This window comes from Cupressus sempervirens, chromosome 4 (genome assembly GCF_028749045.1).
Source record: "Cupressus sempervirens isolate cs-2001-9-10 chromosome 4, ASM2874904v1, whole genome shotgun sequence".
NCBI lineage: Eukaryota > Viridiplantae > Streptophyta > Pinopsida > Cupressales > Cupressaceae > Cupressus > Cupressus sempervirens.
In genome coordinates this window covers 688,902,259-688,922,107 of record NC_143121.1, presented here as the reverse complement: position 1 = coordinate 688,922,107, position 19,849 = coordinate 688,902,259, and the positions used below count along the sequence as shown (strand labels likewise).

Here is a 19,849-nt window from a genome sequence, read left to right as displayed (position 1 = left end):
GAAGAAAACATCTTTGATGACTAAGATTATGAGATTCTTCTACATTAAGAGGGAGTATGACACTTCTTTGAAGGCAATGCTGGAGCTTATAAGATTGATACTCAAAGGGAGTCTAGAAATACATGTAGATGACTACATGATGTTGATGGGCCTACTCCTACGTATATCATGAGGGAGTGATGAGTTTGACATGCATCCTTGGGTAAAGAGAGTTTCTGAGGAAGTAACAAGAGGACCTAACTTCCTAGGATCGATGTTCAGAGGGAGAAATTTTTGAGATGCAATCCTTTGTGGATGATATCCTCTCTATGAGGAGAAGTTCTAAGAGAAATTTCTTTATAATGTGCTCTCCTCTATGAGAGAGAAATATAAGGTGAAAACCCTTTGTACCACCCTATGACTAGGTTTATGGTAGTTACTATTTCACATATGATATGTAATGAAAGGCGACAATCTTTCATTGACATATATAAACAGAAGGTAACCATTATAAGATGACGATCATGTAAATAGTAGACCTATTATCATGGTTATTTCGGCCGGATTTTGCCGGACACCATGATAAGGAACAAATAGAAGGTAATCTTCGTAAGATGATGATCTTGCAAATGATAGGCTTGTTATCATGGACATCTCTAGATATTGTTTCAAACAATTAGAGATCATAGATAACGAATCCATTATGATTACTCTAGATATTGTTTCAAACAATTAGAAATCATAATATATGTTATGATAGTGTTCATAACATTGTGATTGTCGTTATTTGACGAGTCACTATTTCAGAGTGTTAAAGTCAGATAATATGTTGTGCATGGACATCCTTGATTTTGATGTCTCATAAATTTTTTTTGTTACGTCTCCCTTGCTAAGAGGGAGTGTTGAAGTATAGCATTAGTCGAAGTGATATACTCAGTACATTGAGTATTTGTATTCATGATTTATATGAACTTTGTTTTATGTCTCATATTACTGATAAGAATATGTGTGTGTGTGTGTGTGTGTGTGTGTGTGTGTCTATGACTTGCATAAGCTACGGGACATGACTTTGTTGTAATCTCTGTTGGATTGATTTTATTAAAGCTACCTTATTGATGATAAATTGTCCTTAAGATAAGTATCTTATATATATAATATATATTATGTATGTAGTATAATATATATTATATATTATGCATTATATATTATTATATAATAATATTATATTATATTACATATATGGTTAATATATTAATATTATATATATGTTAAAGGTGAGTTATACATATAGTTATTTATAAACTAAATGGTGATTAACTATAGAGACATGTCTCCTCCTCTCATATTTATATGAGATCCAAATCTGCATTTGGAAATCATCAATTACAATGGCAATGATTATACATTTGCAGAAACGATCTTAGTTACTTTAACAAATATTGCCTCTATGTTTGACTTGAGTGAGTTCTTTAAAGTTTAGTTTGAGATCTTTGCTATTGAACCTCTCAATAAGCCTTTCTGTGAATTCTAGGTGGGGGTGATTCTAGAATGCCCCAAGTTTATCTTTCCATGATGCCACCATTCGTGTGCTATTCCATCTAGATGTAGGGCTCCATATTTTATGTCTTCTTCTTCTTCCACGGGGTTCAGTTGCAGGTAGGTGTCAAGTTTTCGCAGCCAAGCTCTTGCTGATAACTCTGCAGACTTGTCAAAGTAGGGTATACTCGCCTTCCCAACCTTCTTTTTCAATTCTGAAAATCCTTCTTTGTTACCCCTTCGAGGCATAAACTCATCTTCCATTCGAGATATTCTTTAAAAGACATCTCAATATCCATATCTCCTAATTCTCAATCTTGTTTGATCTGATCTTGAATTTGGGCAAAAGATAATTTGTTTCCTGTTTTCCCTACTGGTGGTGTGAAATTAGGTAGCCATAGTCTAGAGCTCTGTTTCATGGGGTCTGATTTTTTAATTGCTCTTCATAATGCCAGCGATTCTCATAGGCTTGGGATAGGGTGGTTTGTTTGAGAACATCAATTAGTTGTTTAAGCTTATTCTGCAATTCCCTTTGTTCATGAATCACATTTTCCACCTTGCTTCTCAAGTTTCCTTCTTCACCCGTTATTGTTTCTATTTGTTCTTTCCTTTGCCAGCTATATGCTAAGAAGGGTTTTCTCATTCACTTTGGGCAGGAAAGTGGGCTCTGATAGCAATTGTAATGTCCTCTTTTTATTTTTCTTAGGACACTACGTGAATTACAAAATTCCTTTTACCAGTGGGCACTGATGCAGTGTTATGAATGCAATAGCAATAAAGAAATATGTCTGGTAATTCCAAATGCAATTATGAGTTAAAGGAACTAATGAAATGTGATACAAGATGTAAAGTAATGCAGCAACACATAATGTATAATGCAATGACAATATTTTTGAGATGGATAATATGTTTATATTTATAAATTGTAATTCCAATGCCACAGTGGAATACAAGAATCTTACAAGGCTATGTCTGCAATTATAGTTCGACTCTCAATGTGATTCTATGGCTGTCTTTGATATGATAATGTAGAACATCCACATTCCCTTCCAGCCGTCATCTCTGATATACAATGAATTGTACACTTCTGTGATAGGGAGATCAATGGCAGGATGCCGTCTCTGATATTCTTTATATGTTTTTGCAAATCTGCTCCTATGAGCCTTCTCTGATATGGAAATATAAATATGCTCTGTTATTTTGCCGTCTCTGATCTGCTGTTAGAATACTTGCACTTTAAATATGTAAGAGTTTGCATCAGCAACCTTATGCTTGATGAGTAAAAGTCCACAAAGGAACAAATATAAAATCAATTCTTCTTTCATGTCTTTTATAACCGATTGGCTTTGGTCATATATTACATTTGAATAGGCATAATGAATCGTTGTCACCTTTTGTTATGTTTTCTGCCATGATTAATCATATGTAATGGTAAAATTGCCAAGTGCCAATAACTATCCATTTTAAGACAATTTAATTACTGATTATTATGAGTAACCATTTTAAATCATGAATTACCAATTACCCATGGATCGGGAATGACACTTGATCATGGTTTATAATGATGCCATCTCTGATTATGACACTGAACACATTATTGTATGGATATTTTCATACATGACAGAATGATTGAATGATTACATCATCATAGCATATATGTATATATGCATATATTAATGATGACAATCATGGATGTGCCCATGTATACATATATATCAATGTCTTCAACAAGTATCAATGATTTCAACATATGTCAATGAATTCAACATGGTGCTTATGTATGATTTTGCCATGTATGTATGTATGTGTATGTGTGTAAATGTATGTGGATACATTATGAATGAGTGCATTGTGGGAATGTTTGTAAATATGCAAATGCAATGATGACAACTAAATACTATGCAGGATGTATATACATCACAAGGTATGTTTAGTTTTGCTTCCCTTATTTATTTACATGTATGTTCTTTTGATCCAAAACAAGAGATATCACATTTGCAATTGGTTTTGTGAAGATGTAGTTCATGCAAGAGTGGAAAGTAGCTGGTGCATTGGTCAATACAAAGGGCATGACTAGGAACTTGTAATGATTGTAGTGTCATCAGAAGGCTTTCTTGTGAACATCTTGCTCCCATACTCAAAACTGACGATATCCAGATCTGAGATCAATCTTTGAGGAGTAGATTGCTCCTTGAAGCTCATCCAACAACTCATCAATCTACAAAATGGGGTATTGATTCTTGATCATCTTCTTGTTGAGGGCTTGGTAGATGCACATCCTAAGGTTCTGTGCTTCTTCACCTAGCCATTGAAGATGTAAGACGCCTCAATCAAGGCTGATGTGTTCCATGTCAGGAAGCTCCTTAGTAGCCTTCTCTTTCTCAACCTTGAATGTCTTGGGATGCCTATAAGGAGTCTTGATGACTGGCTTGGCTCTCTCCTCCAACATTATCGTGTGCTCAAAGCCTCTATCCAATGGTACCCCTGGGGGAATGTGACTTAACCAAATTGTGCCTTCTCAAAATTGTCTATAGCTCATCATCGTGATAATGTCTGTGTTGGCTATTGAAAGGTTAAAACGAGACCAAGCATTATGTTGCCCATACCACATTATCATTCCTGAAAATCTGACATGTCCCCCATTTGCAACCCTAACTTTATTCCCATCATTTTTACATCAATTTTGTGAAGTCCTTGAGAGACAAAATTGCAAAAGTGATAATCACATAAATGGTACAGTTTAAGGCATTTATTGTAGAAGGAATATCAATTAAACATTGATTAATGAGAGATGTTAACTTGTATATTGTTAATCATGATTGAATTGAAGAAGCACTAAATGATGGATAAGAATCATCAAATCTAAGATGTTTGTAAATCGACCTAGTAAAAAACAATTATCAACTAAGAGCAATTATTGGAATAATCAAGAGTACATGTGGCGAAGGATGACAGCAATTACCATGTGAAGAATCGAAATATTATTGCCAGCGATGTTTATATATTCAAGCACCATGATAATAAGAGTCAAATGTTAGAATTTGAGGCAAGTTAATCTTGAAGGATGCTGACGCAAGTAGAAGCTCGAAGCCACTTGAAAATCAGTGGAGAATTTAGAATACTACTGCTATTGTTCATGAATATCCCTGCGGAGGGCTTATCCTCAATTGATTACAAATTGCACAAATATGTCCTTAATCGGGGAGCATAGAAAATCCATGAATATATGACTAACAAATAAGACTTTAGTAAAGACAATGACACAGGCATCAATATTCTTAGAATTGTTGGATATCAGTGGCAAATATAGTGTGTTGTCATTGGAGTGATTTTCCGATCCTTGACATCTTATGATGTAGAAAGTAATAGTCAGAAAGCATGCTGATGTCATCACTTTGTATGTTGAAAGAGAATTATTGCTTAAGAACTGGTTATGATTGGCAATTTCTGAATCCATAGATTAGTTATTCAATAATAAAGAGTGGTTAGTATATTATCAGCTGGTCAGGTTAAAGAAAGCAGCCAAACTAATAGCATGAATTTGCCACGAGATGTGTGTTGCTAAGGAATGTGTTTATCACTGTCATCAAATTGATTGACGACGAAACAAACTACTGGGTGTTTAGCAACAAACAGCATCATGGAAAATTAGTGAATGGGTTAGACAAAGCAGCAATTGGACAAATATGTTTTAAGATAACAAATGATAATTAGAGGTGGAAATGTGTGTTTTGTAGAACAAGTCAATTTGTATTAATTGTGAAGAGATGTGATAATCCGAAAGTTACATCCCTTCACCATTAAAGCATGCAAAACATTCAACCTTCAAAGATATATAAAGGATTCAAATCCATTTCTCAAAACATCATGGAAGAATGACAGATTAGAAATTATATTTGGTATTTACCAGAAGGAAGAGATCAGAAAGGAATTAAATCATATTCGATTGCTGGCAGGGATTGCGTGACAGTGTATGATGCTTACTACGGTTTTGCCTTTTGATGATGTGCAATAAGAAGAGAACCCTTTACAGATTAGTAGGCTGTTTATTAGTAACGATAGAACTTCTACTTAAGAAAACCTGAATTTTTTTATGCTCTTTGACATATCATGAACACTTACATGGAGCATAATGGTTTGCAATAATATAATTAAGATCTTAGAGAAGTTTGTTTAAAATAATCTTGAAGTTCTAGACGTCTAATCATTTGATGATAGGATGAACTTCCAATTCGTGGACATGGCTTATAATGCTTTTAAGCCATTTCTTGAAATGAAGTTGGACTATCTTTATGCCTTGAACAAACAATACACTTACTAGAATCTACCAGAAGAGGTTAGTGAACCTTAAGAATGCAACCAAGAATTTTTTCGGGCTTTAAAGTTGTATTAAAGAGCTATGTTATGACAAAACGTTCTCTATGACAAAATTTAATAAAGGTAAAGAATGCTTTCATAGGTCATGATAGCAACCTGGTGATTTATATTAAGGGTTATGTCTAAAACAAAAAGCACTACAACATTAAAAACTCACATAGATTATGGTAACTGGCAATCCTGCCTACATTCACCTCAGCAACAATAATCGCTTTCCTCAAGATACTATTTTCTACTTAAATATTGAGAAAGTTGGGATCTGTAATTCCTAATGATCTAAATTTAAGTAGTTATCCTGTGGTTGGTACACATTTTTTTAAATTTATATTTCTTCTGTTACTTATGATCTCTAGTAATTGTAACTATGATGATTATATTCATTTTCAGTATTATGATGACTAATCTTCATTTTCAGTATTTGGGAATTTAGCAATGGTATAAGGTGAAATATTTTTTTGAATACTCTAGGTAACATTATAGATGTTGTGATTTTCAAAGTGCAAAGAGGTCTTTGGAATTTGAAACCTTTTACATAATGTAAATCAGCTCTTTTTATCCCACTATTACATTATTTGGAAAAACTTTACCTTACCATGTTATTGTTTCAGTTCATATTCATGGTATCATTTTTATTGTCAATACCTATGGAAAGCAATTTTTAGTATTTGTGTTGGTTTTTCAGGTCACCGTTTCTTGAAGGTTCTTGGCGGTTTCAGTGGTTTGGAGGGGGTAGTCCTGGGTTGTTGGCTGCAAGGTTTATGCTTGAGTAGGTGCTCTAAACTATTGAGAATTCTTATAAAATCTACCGTGACCAGAAAATGATTTATTCATATATTCTAAAGCTGTTTTTGGAATCTGGATACAGTTATGGGAATCCCTTAATTGCTATCACAATATACTGAGCCTGAGAGATTGATAAACATTAATTTTATTCGTTTTCTAAAGACTATAGAAATGCTTGGAGATGTCATCACTTATGTCCCCATCAGTGATTGCAAAACAATCAGTTTTTCTTGTAGATATATGCGAACCTATAATGGTTCAAGAAGTAAGCCAACAGTGGTAGATCAGAAAAGATATTGCCACAATGGTACATATTTTACACTCATTTATATTACATATGCATAAATTGCAAAGAACATACAAGGAAGCTCTAGAGGAAGGAATTTTTTAACTCCTAAGAGAGAAGAGTTGAGCGACATTTAAGAATGAGCAATAAAGATATGTAACCGTTTGAAATATTATGGTTGATGTCAAAGATTGTTGATTGTTGATGTTTTAATGTCAAAGGTTGCTGACTATTGTTGTCATTGATGTCAATGGTTGTTGATGTTTTGTTGCAAGGATGAGATTGTAGAAAACTTGTTAAAGTGTCTTCAAAGTCTTAAGAGATCTGATTGTTGTGAACATTTCAATTTCTGGCGTGTGACATGGGATAGGGCCAAACCCCGATCCCTTAAATTGTATTGACACTAGTTGCTGATCTGAGTTTGTATTTAGTGATGGTTGAATTTTGTATTTGGAAAGAGGCATGAGGGAATTCTAACTCCTAACCCTCGATTTTCACTAGCCCCTTTGGACTTGGTGTTTGACATTTGCAAATTGCATGTTTGGTATATGGTAGAGTGAAGGGTTGATCCCCTATCCCCAAAATTGTAAAACCCATTGGCAACTAGACTTGGCACTCATGTGTGTTGGATGCAACTTTAGGTATGAGGGAAGGGGGAGAATCGAGCCCCAATTCCTGAAATGACTTGAATTTTTTCAATGATCATATGCAAGAATTGTGCTTGGGATTTCTAGTTTCTAGCATGCATTAAGGGGAACCTTTGACCTCCTAACCTGACCAATTTTTTCACTTTGCAAAAATCTTCCTAACAATTAGACTTGGGCAGTTGAAGTAGCGACTTAACAGCTTCTGTGATATCCCAACATTATGAAATGAATAAGTTTATAAAGGAGTGAGCATACCTTATCTTTTGTACATAATCTGCATTTTTATAGCAAAGAAATAAACTTGTGATGATAGATGGAGCTTGGCAATCACAGAGACATCTATCCACCATGTAGACAACATGGCTATGATGTTATCTACAAGTGACCATCGATTATTGCATGTAAAGACCACCATAGCACGTTGGCTATACAATGAGCTGATGGCTTGGTGACTGGTTGTAGAAACCATCATCTTGCAGTCATCACCATGATATGCATTACATTTAGTTAGTAAATCTGTATATGCAAATACCATCACCCTGCACACATCCATCCATGAGACCATCATACACTCTGCCATATGCATATGCATAATAGCCATCACTACCATACCTACATATACAACAGCAGTATAATTATGTCCTACATACATGCATCCAGATCGATATAATTGCATCCATAACATATAATCACACCATCACTTTCATATTAACCATGACCTTGTGTTACATCCCAAATTTTTGCCCTAAAATTTTTCAATTGAACTTAGCCATTGATTTAACGAATCAATGCCATGTGAAAATGAGTTAGTTAATTATAGCTGTTGTATCAATTTACTTCTTCCTGATCATGTGAAAGTGAGTTAGTTAATTATAGTCGTTGTATCGATTTACTTCTTGATCATGTGAAAGTGAGTTAGTTAATTATAGTCCTTGTGTCGATTTACTTCTTCCTGATCATGTGAAAATGAGTTAGTTAATTATAGCCGTTGTATTGATTTATTTCTTTTCCTGATCATGTGAAAGTGAGTTAGTTATTCTGACATTGATGAAATCTCTAACAGTCACTAGATGATTTTGAATTAACCATTTATAAATCTTGAATTGATGTTTTGGCGAGAATGTTGTTTTGAATGATTATGGGAAGAAGACTGAAGAGAGGGGAAGCATTGCTAAACAGGATCATCGGAAGGGGATGGTTGAATAGTCCAATCATCTGAATCGACAGGTTTGACCTAAGTCCACTCTGGCAAGGATACTAGGTTTGATAACATGTTGTAATATGGAACTCGCATGAGCTATTAAAAAGAACAATATAACAACCAATTAAAAATTAAAACTATAATTCATGCCTTTGATGAAATTATTAATGAATTCATTACTTAATTATTATTATTCACACTTAAGTACGAACATATGTACATTAAAATAAAGTGACACCAATAAATAATAATAAGCCTTTATCTAATGATGCCACTTTACGTAAACGTACACATGAGCATATTTAATAATGAATGACAATAATAAAATAATAATAATAATTCTTTAACTTTTTATTTCTTCCCCCCTCTTTAAACATTTTGAATAGCATTCAAATGGATTTTCTTGTAATTGAAGGGAGCTGTAGAGTCAAGCTTCTTCCATTTTAATAGAACATCTTAAATCATATCACGCATCCTTCCATGAACCTTTTTACTCTCTGCCATCGGTGCTTTTTCAGAATGACTGAAACCAAATTCCATCTGTTCTACTGCTTATATCGTCCTCTTTCATTATCTATTCCTCTCTCTTTCTTGGCCGCGGGAATAAGAGCAAGTTGTGGGGTTCTCATACCCGACCACAGAGTCTTCCGAAAATCACAGAAGCTTCATGTAAGATCATTGCCAGGATATGAAACATTTCCTTTATTTTAATTTTTCTATGCTATGATAGAATATGAATCATATGCCATCGAATGTTTTCCTGAACTTTTTTTTCCAGATTATAGTATCTGTAGAGTAACTTTCATGCCTTAGAACCATAATATTTCTATCTTATTGCTATGCCGGTTGTGAGCCTTGACCATCTTGTGGAACCATTTAAACTTTGAGCAAATTTATAATTTATTTCCATTCCAGTCGAGTATTTGAATATATTTATTTTAAATACTGAAGCTACCTATTTATCTATCAGTCTGAAATCGAAATGATAATGAGAAGATTTTAGATCAACTATTCTGTCCAAATAATCCTTGTTTTATTTTGAATTTCAATCATGGAAATGTAATAATAATTGTGAATAAATAACTTTGTTCAGAAATCAATACATTCATGATAAATATACCAACACCGAGGAATTCACCGGCGAAATTGCCATTATAGGTGAAGAGGTGGAAAGAATACATAGTGGATATTGCTGAAGTGGCAGACCAAACAGTTTCTGCTATAGGAAGTTATGCAGAAAGTTAATGCCGACCAAACAGTTTTTGCTACAGGAAGTTCTGCAAAAAATTAATGTCATGTTTTAAAGTTTAATGTTTGTAATAATGTCCTACAATGTGGTGGCATAAATGGAATAGCGTTCTTATAAGCTCTCCAATTATAGCCACCTAGGACAATGTATGTTTGTTTTCAGTTATGTTAGTTTTCAGTTTTAGTTAGAGTTTTTGAGTGTTTAATAATAAAATCAAATCATGTACTAGACAGTGACAGGAAGATAGGAATATTCATGATTTTTGAAACGACTACATAGTATTGATTTGTAAAACGACGTTTCAGATTCCTATTCTTGATTTCGAAAGAAGACATTTCATATTCCTGCTCGATAGGGAGAAAAAGTCAGTTTTTAAGAGAAAAGCCATTTTTTTGTAAAAGGAAGGATGGGGAATACGAGAGGAATAGAAAGTTAAGTTTTTGTGTTCGCTCTGTATTTTTCAGTATTGAAGTGCAATTTTTACTTTCTTTCCAGTTTTGAAAGTCGATATTTTGTGTACTCACGAGTGTTTAACATTTGCAAATCATATGTAATTCGTTTATCTTGAACTCATTCAAAATTGTAGGATTTTTGAATTCCATTATAGAGGAATCGACTTGTGATATTGTAAACATGGTTTTGAGAGTCGTTTTTTGCTGATGGAGATTTATCAAACTCTTTGCAATTGGTTTTGAGATCGCAGAAGAGTATGTACATAATGTTTATTTTATTTTTGTTATTTTTTGTTATCTGTGTTAGTGATATATGCAGCCGCGCGGAATCCAAATATTAGATCGGTGAATGTGTTTATCTATTCACCGGTATGGTTAGTTGCATGATTGTTGTGAGATGGTGATGAGTATTAGTTTGAATCATGATATGGCAGTCTTGGTCCATGACAAAGAGGTTCTAAGCAACAACCGACTTGAGCCCGAGTTTTAAATCTTGCATGCAGACATGCGATGCGATATTGAAAATGGTCTATTGTTGTTGGAAATCAATTTGTGGTTGTTTTGATATTCAGATTTTCCTTTTGAATGTGACAGTTTTCATCCATGTATTTTGTTTCCAATGTGGAGAAATCTGGTCGGTCTCTATTAGGCTCAAGCTTAGAAATCCATGCATGCATAACGGTGTTGTAGTTTTGAATATGAAAAATGTTATTTAATGGTTAGTCTGTGGTCGGTTTGATATTAGATGTTTTTTTCCCAAATATATATATTTCAAATAGATTGCAGAAGATTCGGGTCGGATTTTATTAAGTTGGTGCAGAAAAAATGTTGCGACAGGAGGTTAGGAAAGTTCATGTCGCATCTCAGTTTTCATTGGGTATTGAAAAATTCAGGTTGTTAACAGTCTGAATGAGTTTTTAATTATTCCTGAAAGGTGTATGTGCCCCTTGAAGCAACTCAGTTGAGTGACTGTTTTCCTCCTGAGTTTTCCAAGGTGAGGCTCTGCATCATTTTTGGTATCAGAGCTCAACAAAAGGTTTGGGAAAAAGTGGTTGTGTGTGTTTGTGCAGTTATAACAGGCTGAGAGAAGAATCTGAGAAGAAGTCCAAGAGACTACAAAAAAAAAAAAAATATCCTAGGTGAGACACAATGGAGCAAGGGAATGCAGCTTTAATAGCGGGGTTGTACCTATTTAGAAAGTATCAACAGAGAAAGGATCCACAGCTAAGGAGAGAGAAAAAGAATAAAAGAGAAGAAGAAATGAGAAAACAAAGAGAAGAGATGAGCAAGATACAAGAGGAGATAGAAAGTTTGAGAAGGAAACTTGAAGAGAATGAAGCTAAGTTGGGAGAAAATAAAATGCAGAAAGAGGAAGTGACAGAAGTTTTGGTGGAGTCTAATGAAATTGCAAAGAAGGCAGCCATAAAGAGTGCAGATGTATGTGAAGTTGGGATAGAAATCTCAACAATGATAGATGTAAGTTGTCCTTTGGAAGGGAAAGAATATGAAGAGCGGAAAGAAGATAAATTGCAGCAAGAAGAAGTGCAACAAGTAACTGTTGATGGGAGGAATAAAGAGAAAAGTTCTATGAAATTTGAGAGTGAACAATTTGTGGTTAGAACAGTAACATGTACTTTGAAAACAGAGAAGAGTACAATGCTAGAAGGTACTCCTATGAACAAGGTTTCGGAGGCGATTGATGAAGCCTTAGAAATGCATGATGAAGTGTAATGTCAAGAGGAATGGCATGAGGATGGAGATAAAGATTGTGTAGCAGCAAGTTTTGAAGAAGAATCTGATTTATGGGAAGAGTTTGCAGCCATCATGGGAGAATGGCAAAGGAATGGTGGTAGTATGGAGACTCAGAATGAAGAAGTTTCCAAGGAAGAGATCTCTGATGATGTTATGGAAAATGAAGATGAGGCTGAATATGTCTATAACAAGGTAACAAATTTTGAATATGTTTATGACAAGGTAATAAATTCTGATTATGTTAATGACAAGGTTGAAGAAATGCAGATTGAGAAATATGATTTGGTTCCAAGAGAAGAGACTATAGAAAAGTTGGTTATAGGTTATGAAAAGGATCAAGTTTTTGCGTATTCTCTATGTATGGAGACATGGCGTGCTTGGGAGGAAAAGAAAGAAGAATTTCATTGGCAAGTGTATTTCATGGAGTTACAAATGTATGCAGTAGTAAAGTTATTACTGGAAATGAATGATCAACAAAAAATAGTTTTTATGTTACAAAACAGAGACAAACCAAAGATTAAAATGAAGAAGCAAAGACAAATACAAGGGAGTCAAGGACAAGAAAATGCAGGATTACAACTGGAAGATGAATATAAGCCTAAAGTAAAGATGAAGAATTTTTTTTCTTTTCTATATTTCTTTTTTGCAGGTGTTTCCAAGAAGACTCAAAGGAGACAATATACTCAGTATCTAGTAAAATGGAAGAACAAACCTCCAATAGAAGATATTTAGATGGATGAGGAACAAAGCAACAAGCATGGCTTATTACTACAACACCTCATCTCAAGAGGACTTGAGATTCATTCTACAGGGGAGTATGCTGCAGTGGCAAACCAAACAGTTTCTGATACAGGAAGTTATGCAGAAAGTTAATGCAGGCCAAACAGTTTCTGCTACAAGAAGTTCTGCAGAAAATTGATGTCATGTTTTAAAGCTTAATGTTTGTAATAATGTCCTACAATGTGCTGGCATAAATGGAATAGCGTTCTTATAAGCTTTCCAATTATAGCCACCTAGGACAACGTATGTTTGTTTTCAGTTATGTTAGTTTTCAGTTTTAGTTAGAGTTTTTGAGTGTTTAATAATAAAATCAAATCATGTACTAGATAGTGACAGGAAGATAGGAATATTCATGATTTTTGAAACGACTACATAGTATTGATTTGTAAAACAATGTTTCAAATTCCTATTCTTGATTTGGAAAGAAGACGTTTCATATTCCTGCTCGATAGGGAGAAAAAGTCAGTTTTTAAGAGAAAAGCTAGTTTTTTGTAAAAGGAAGGATGGGGAATACGAGAGGAATAGAAAGTTAAGTTTTTGTGTTCTCTCCGTATTTTTCAATATTGAAGTGCAATTTTTACTTTCTTTCCAGTTTTGAAAGTCGATATTTTGTGTACTCACGAGTGTTTTAACATTTGCAAATCGTATGTAATTCGTTTATCTTGAATTCATTCAAAACTGTAGGATTTTTGAATTCCATTATAGAGGAATTGACTTGTGATATTGTAAACGTGGTTTTGAGAGTCATTTTTTGCTGATGGAGATTTATCAAACTCTCTGCAATCGGTTTTGAGATCGCAGAAGAGTATGTACATAATGTTTATTTTATTTTTGTTATTTTCTGTTATCTGTGTTAGTGATATATGCAGCTGCACGGAATCCAAATATTAGATCGGTGAATGTGTTTATCTATTCACTGGTATGGTTAGTTGCATGATTGTTGTGAGATGGTGATGAGTATTAGTTTGAATCATGATATGGCAGTCTTGGTCCATGACAAAGAGGTTCTAAGCAACAACCGACTTGAGCCCGAGTTTTAAATCTTGCATGCAGACATGCGATGCAATATTGAAAATGGTTTATTGTTGTTGGAAATCAATTTTTGGTTGTTTTGATATTCGGATTTTCCTTTTGAATGTGACAGTTTTCATCCATGTATTTTGTTTTCAATTTGGAGAAATCTGGTCGATCTCTATTAAGCTCAAGCTTAGAAATCCATGCATGCATAACGGTGGTGTAGTTTTGAATATGAAAAATGTTATTTAATGGTTAGTTTGTGGTCGGTTTGATATTAGATGTTCTTTTCCGAAATATATATATTTCAAATAGATTGCAGAAGATTCGGGTCGGATTTTATTAAGTTGGTGCAGAAAAAGTGTTGTGACAGGAGGTTAGGAAAGTTCATGTCGCATCTCAGTTTTCACTGGGTATTGAAAAAATTAGGTTGTTAACAGTCTGAATGAGTTTTTAATTATTCCTGAAAGGTGTATGTGCCCCTTGAAGCAACTCAGTTGAGTGACTATTTTCCTCCTGAGTTTTCCAAGGTGAGGCTCTGCATCAAATATGACTCATGAGCACCTAGGAATCATTGGCATGGTAGCCTGAGAAGGTGAGGAGGTGTAGAAGAGCCTGCATAGAAAAGGAATGACATTAGATATAATAAATAACAAGTCAAATACTACAATAGCTCATGCATGTTCCAGTTACGCAATATGTTATCAAGTCGACTGGTGGAGATCGGGTTTGTAGACCCAAATTGAAATCCTTGGCCAAGGTAGAATTTAGGTAGATGTGTCGAACATGTGATCTTTGTTGATTGTCCATACCCTTCAGTTATTTTGGAAAATAACTGTTGGGACTTCAACTCACCTGGTTGCTTTGATGGTTGGACTTATGAACATCCCAAGCCCCATCTCGAGGTAGGGAGGGTCGTTCTATTTAATTAGAATATGTGGGGATAAGTAATGGTCCATGGTTGGGAGGTTAAACCTATGTCAGTGCTTCTCCTCTCACCAATGCCGAGGCTTGGACAACAAGTTAAAGAAATTCTTTCATTTATACAGTATGTTTCTTTCACTTTTAAGCTCCGAATGATTAGATGGTTATTTTCATTTGCTTTATGAGAATTTCAATTGATATAATTTAGCCATTATTTTAATTTCAGTTGAATAATTAGAAGTAGTTAAATGTTAGCAATACTTTAATATCTCTTTTATATCTCAAATTTATGCAGATTTCCTTTCAGTTATAATCAAATGGTTTAAATCAACGTCATGTGAAATGGATTTAGTTACTTTGGAACACTAGTTATTTAAGATTGTATAATTTGGTTAAGAAAATTCATATGTTACACCCTGCATATGATTGCGTCATGCTAGTATTGCATTATAAACACATAAGCATCTTAATCCCCAAGCATCAAATTATTGTAATCGCAGTGCATCGGTATTAAATCATACCCGCACTTAGATAATACCTGCGATTAACTTCACATTGCATAGCTAAAAGCATGATTTATAAGGTAATAAATAATATATGATTACCATAATAATCATTATGTTAATTATGGTAATTAGGAGGTGACTCTTCCATACGTGCCTCTTCCTTTCACCATGCACATATTTATTGGAGATATTATCATTTGGTAAAGACGTGAATTGAAGAATATAAAATATATCATATCCTTGTGGAGCACTCTGTTTGGAGCTTTATTTCCTTTGGCAATCATCAGTGCAAGTGCCACATCATTCTTGAAGCATATTTATATTGATATAGCAGAGATGCCTTTCATATTGTTCAGATCATAATAATATGAACATACTAGGTACAGCCTGTTACAGTATCCAACGTGCATTTTTATTGTTGTACCAAGACAGCCTACATGTTCATATTTTATCAGTTGTCAGAGACATAAATACCAAGTAACTGAGATTATTCTTAATTGAGCATATAATTATCTGCATATCAGATAACCATCATATATTGTTGATAGATTGTTATGCAATCATTATCACTCCGTAGCAGCGTATGCATTTGGAACTAAGCATCATACAAATTATCAGTCATTATCATTTGTAAACAATATATGCATTTGGAACTAAGCATCATATGATAGAATTTGTTTATCAGCTATTATTTTATATTTTTAGAATTGCAAGATTTCAAGTAGTGTCTAAGATTGTCAAAAAATGACATCACAAACTGGTATCAGAGCCACCTTTCTTGCATGAAGGCGAATGAACAACAAACCAATTATATTCAAATGGGTGGGGAAGGAAATATTGGTAACAAGGTAGACTAGGTTCTGAATGAATAGAGAGAACTTCAGAACAAACTTACATGATTAATAAATATATTGACCATAGTACACCCATCCATGCAAATGAACACAACAAAGCCATAATAGGATGAGAAGACCAATTGCAAAACAATAGCCCCAAAAAACAAAGTTCATGTCCAAGAATTTCAAATTTTGCACCACTAGAAACTGAAATAGGAGAAGAACCTTCTTTTATCTAGAATCAGGAACAAATCAATCGAGATTGGGAAGTAGTCGAGATTGGGAAGTATGTGACTTACAACCAAATAGTCTTTTAAAGAATATCTAGATTGGAGAATCAAATACACTATAGGGAAGGATTTTCAGAATTAAAAAAGAAGGTAGGGAAGCTAAACATCCCTTATTTTGATGGGACGACGAAAATGATGCAGGCGCATCTCATTACTAAATCATTTCAAAGCTCCAAGATTCTCCATATATTTTAAATGGTCAATTTTAATAAATTAGGATTATGTCTTAGTGGATAGAATTAGGTGTTTTATTAAATAAATGTTATAGTTTTAGTCGGATATGTTAGAGAGTTAGAGGAAAGGGTTAATGATGTTAGTGTCAGTTTTAGAAAGGATAAAATCAGTAATAGAAATGTCATGTGGTCAATAATTAAAGAGAATCCCATCGAATACTGGTGACAGATAATAGGCAGTTACAAGAATATCCATGATTGCTGCATGGTAGTGATGGTAAAGCATCTTTCAGATTCCTATTCTTAGCAGTTACAAGAATACCCATGATTGCTGCATGGTATTGATGGTAAAGCATCTTTCAGATTCCTATTTTTAGCAGTTACAAGAATATCCATGATTGCTGCATGGTATTGATGGTAAAGCATCTTTCAGATTCCTAGTCTTAGCAGTTACAAGAATATCCATGATTGCTGCATGGTAAAGCATCTTTCAGATTCCTATTCTTAGATGGAAAAGAAAACGTTTTTATTACTACTGGACAGCAAGGCCAGTCAGACTTTGGTTATTAAAAAGCCAATCTTTTATGTAAAGAACGATTCGAACTTGGGGAGGAATGGGAATTTTTATGTCTCCTTTGGTTTCCTGTGGTTTTTTTCAAGATTATGGTTCTACTGTTACGCTTCATATATTTCTCATCGCAATCAGTTTAGGGAATAACAATTGCAAAAAAATGTACTCTGATGCGGGGTCACTATCTCAGGTTCGAACCGTTGGATTTCTCTCAAATTTTTATATGTTGTTTGAAACCTAGTTACGCCAAATATCAACGGTTGGATTGAGTAAATCTTTTCTGGTTCGAAAGTTATTCATGTCTGAGTGCGGGTCTATCCAAAGGCAGCAAGAAGATATTTTGGGGGATTTATTTTCAGAAAAAATGTACTCTAATGCGGGGTTAATATCTCAGGTTTGAACCGTTGGATTTCTCTCAAATTTTTATATGTTGTTTGAAACCTAGTTACGCCAAATATCAACGGTTGGATTGAGTAAATCTTTTCTGGTTCGAAAGTTATTCATGTCTGAGTGCGGGTCTATCCGAAGGCAGCAAGAAGATATTTTGGAGAATTTTATTTTCAAAGTTTTGTTTATTGAATCTGATTTTAGTGTGTGATCCTAAAGGTTGTAGATGCCCCTTGAAGCAACTCAGTTTGAGTGACTGATTCCTCCCAAGTTTTCCAAAGTGTGGCTCTGCATTAGAAAATGGCAGCTCGAGCATGGGCTCAAAAGCTTGCACATACTTCCAGTGAAACCCCATGATAGAAGGATCCATATATGCAACCATTCACCTTTACGGGTTTGTACATGAATGGTGGTATCGTGGAATGATAACAATGTGACATTCCAAAATCACCTCCTATATAGAATTCATTAAAAGGTTGATAGGAAGGTTTGACAAAAGGACCATAAACTTCACTTCAAAGAAATGACCCAAGTCAAACACAAGGGATCAATATTAGAATACATCACCAAATTCCAACGAATCTCTATATTGGTTACAAATATATCTAAGTAGCACTTGGTCGTATTCTTCATGTATGGCTTACAAATCCCCCTAAAGGGTTGGGTAAAGACGCTAAACCCACTTTCATTACAAGAAGCCATAAAAAAGAATAGGGAGGTGGACTTTGGTTCCACGAATAGCAAGCCCTACAGTAAAGAAGCATTTACTCTAAAGGGACCTTATGCACCACTTAACAAGGAGACACCTTCAAGAGCTAAACTTGATTTTGAAACAAGACAAGGACTTAAGAAGCACAAGTTGTGCCTCGTTTGCAAGGAATTTTGGGTTCTTGGGTATTGTGGCAAAGGAAAAGGGAAAATCCACTATATAGAGGTAAGGCCAAATAGTGAGGACGGAGAGGACTTTAATAGTAACACTAATCTATAAGGAAAATCCCCAAAAGAGTACAAGGAAGTGTTGTGATGTTTTCAAACCATCACTCCATTGCAAATGGGGATCTCGTCTTTTTGCTTGGCCAGTAGGGGTAGTTTCTCTTAGTGAGTCTCTAGAATCTCACCTAGAAACATTTCAAGGTTCTAGGCTTTAGCAAGAATTTAATGAAGTTAGGGAGGAGGGTGAATGATCAATCAAGTCCCTAGGTTTAAACTTAGCATCAATACGGGATGACAATAGGTAAATGAAGATGCTAAATCCAACTCAACCAAGTTTAATTAATCGACAAGTACCTCTTACGTGATCACCCATAAGAGTTCAACAAAATGGTAAAATGTACCAAGTTTTGCAAGCATTTTAGTGTTGGCAGAATAGAAGGAAGTATGAGGAAAATTCCTCCAAGGGTGGCAGATTTCGCCACCCCCAAGGGACTCCTCTTATCCTCCCCAACTTGAAGATTCCATCCAACAATAAAGGCAATCCTCAAAACAATTTTGCCACGGCTTAAATCAGGTGTTGTGGGCAAATATAGGTAAGATCAAGTCAATAAAATCAAAGCAAAGATGTTCATGATGGAAAAGCACAAGGAATAATGCTTCAAATGAAGGGAAGTTTGACGAAGATAGTTTCAAAAGAGTTAAACAAGGTTGGAAATGTTGAGTATCAAGAGATTGTTTAAAATGCAAAAGAATTCTTTGTGATAAGCATTTCATGTGTTGTCCACACATCTTTAATCAATCAAATGTTTCCATGTCATCATGTCCAAATTCATAGAATTTCCATGTCACCATTAGAAGAATCCTTATTTTTCATTAGCTAACATTTAATGTTTTATAGGTGGTAACTATAGAAAAGCCTAATTAGAGTTCCCATGAATTATCTCAATGGTTGATCTTGAATCAATCTAAGCTCTTGGTTGTAATTGAAAGCCTTATGTAAAGGCTCTCTCATCTCATTTGTAGAGGAGACACTTAATGTGAAATTGTTATCGAAATACTGCCAAAATAATTGCAAATTCATTGAAGCTTGGTGAATACTTGTCCTATTTTGGGTGTTAGCATGGTTTCCTACTTCTCATTTAGTTAGAATTTGTTAATGCTAAATAGTTGAAT

General features: G+C 34.5%; 1 protein-coding gene across 3 annotated transcripts in view; it reads left to right on the top strand.

Annotated features, from left to right (window-relative positions):
* The window catches only part of LOC149563149 (putative plastid-lipid-associated protein 13, chloroplastic), a 238,218-nt gene that overhangs the window by 122,092 nt on the left and 96,277 nt on the right, over window positions 1-19,849 (top strand). For 2 of the 3 annotated variants that reach the window (XR_016364024.1, XM_089826545.1), the window contains exon 3: window positions 6,575-6,658. The exons of the other annotated variant lie outside the window; for it this stretch is intronic. Coding sequence is in view for 1 of the 2 variants with exons in the window: in XM_089826545.1 (XP_089682671.1) it covers window positions 6,575-6,658 (84 nt within the window). In the remaining variant the exon portion in view is untranslated. The remainder of the gene's footprint in view (window positions 1-6,574; window positions 6,659-19,849) is intronic. 3 annotated transcript variants of the gene reach the window in all.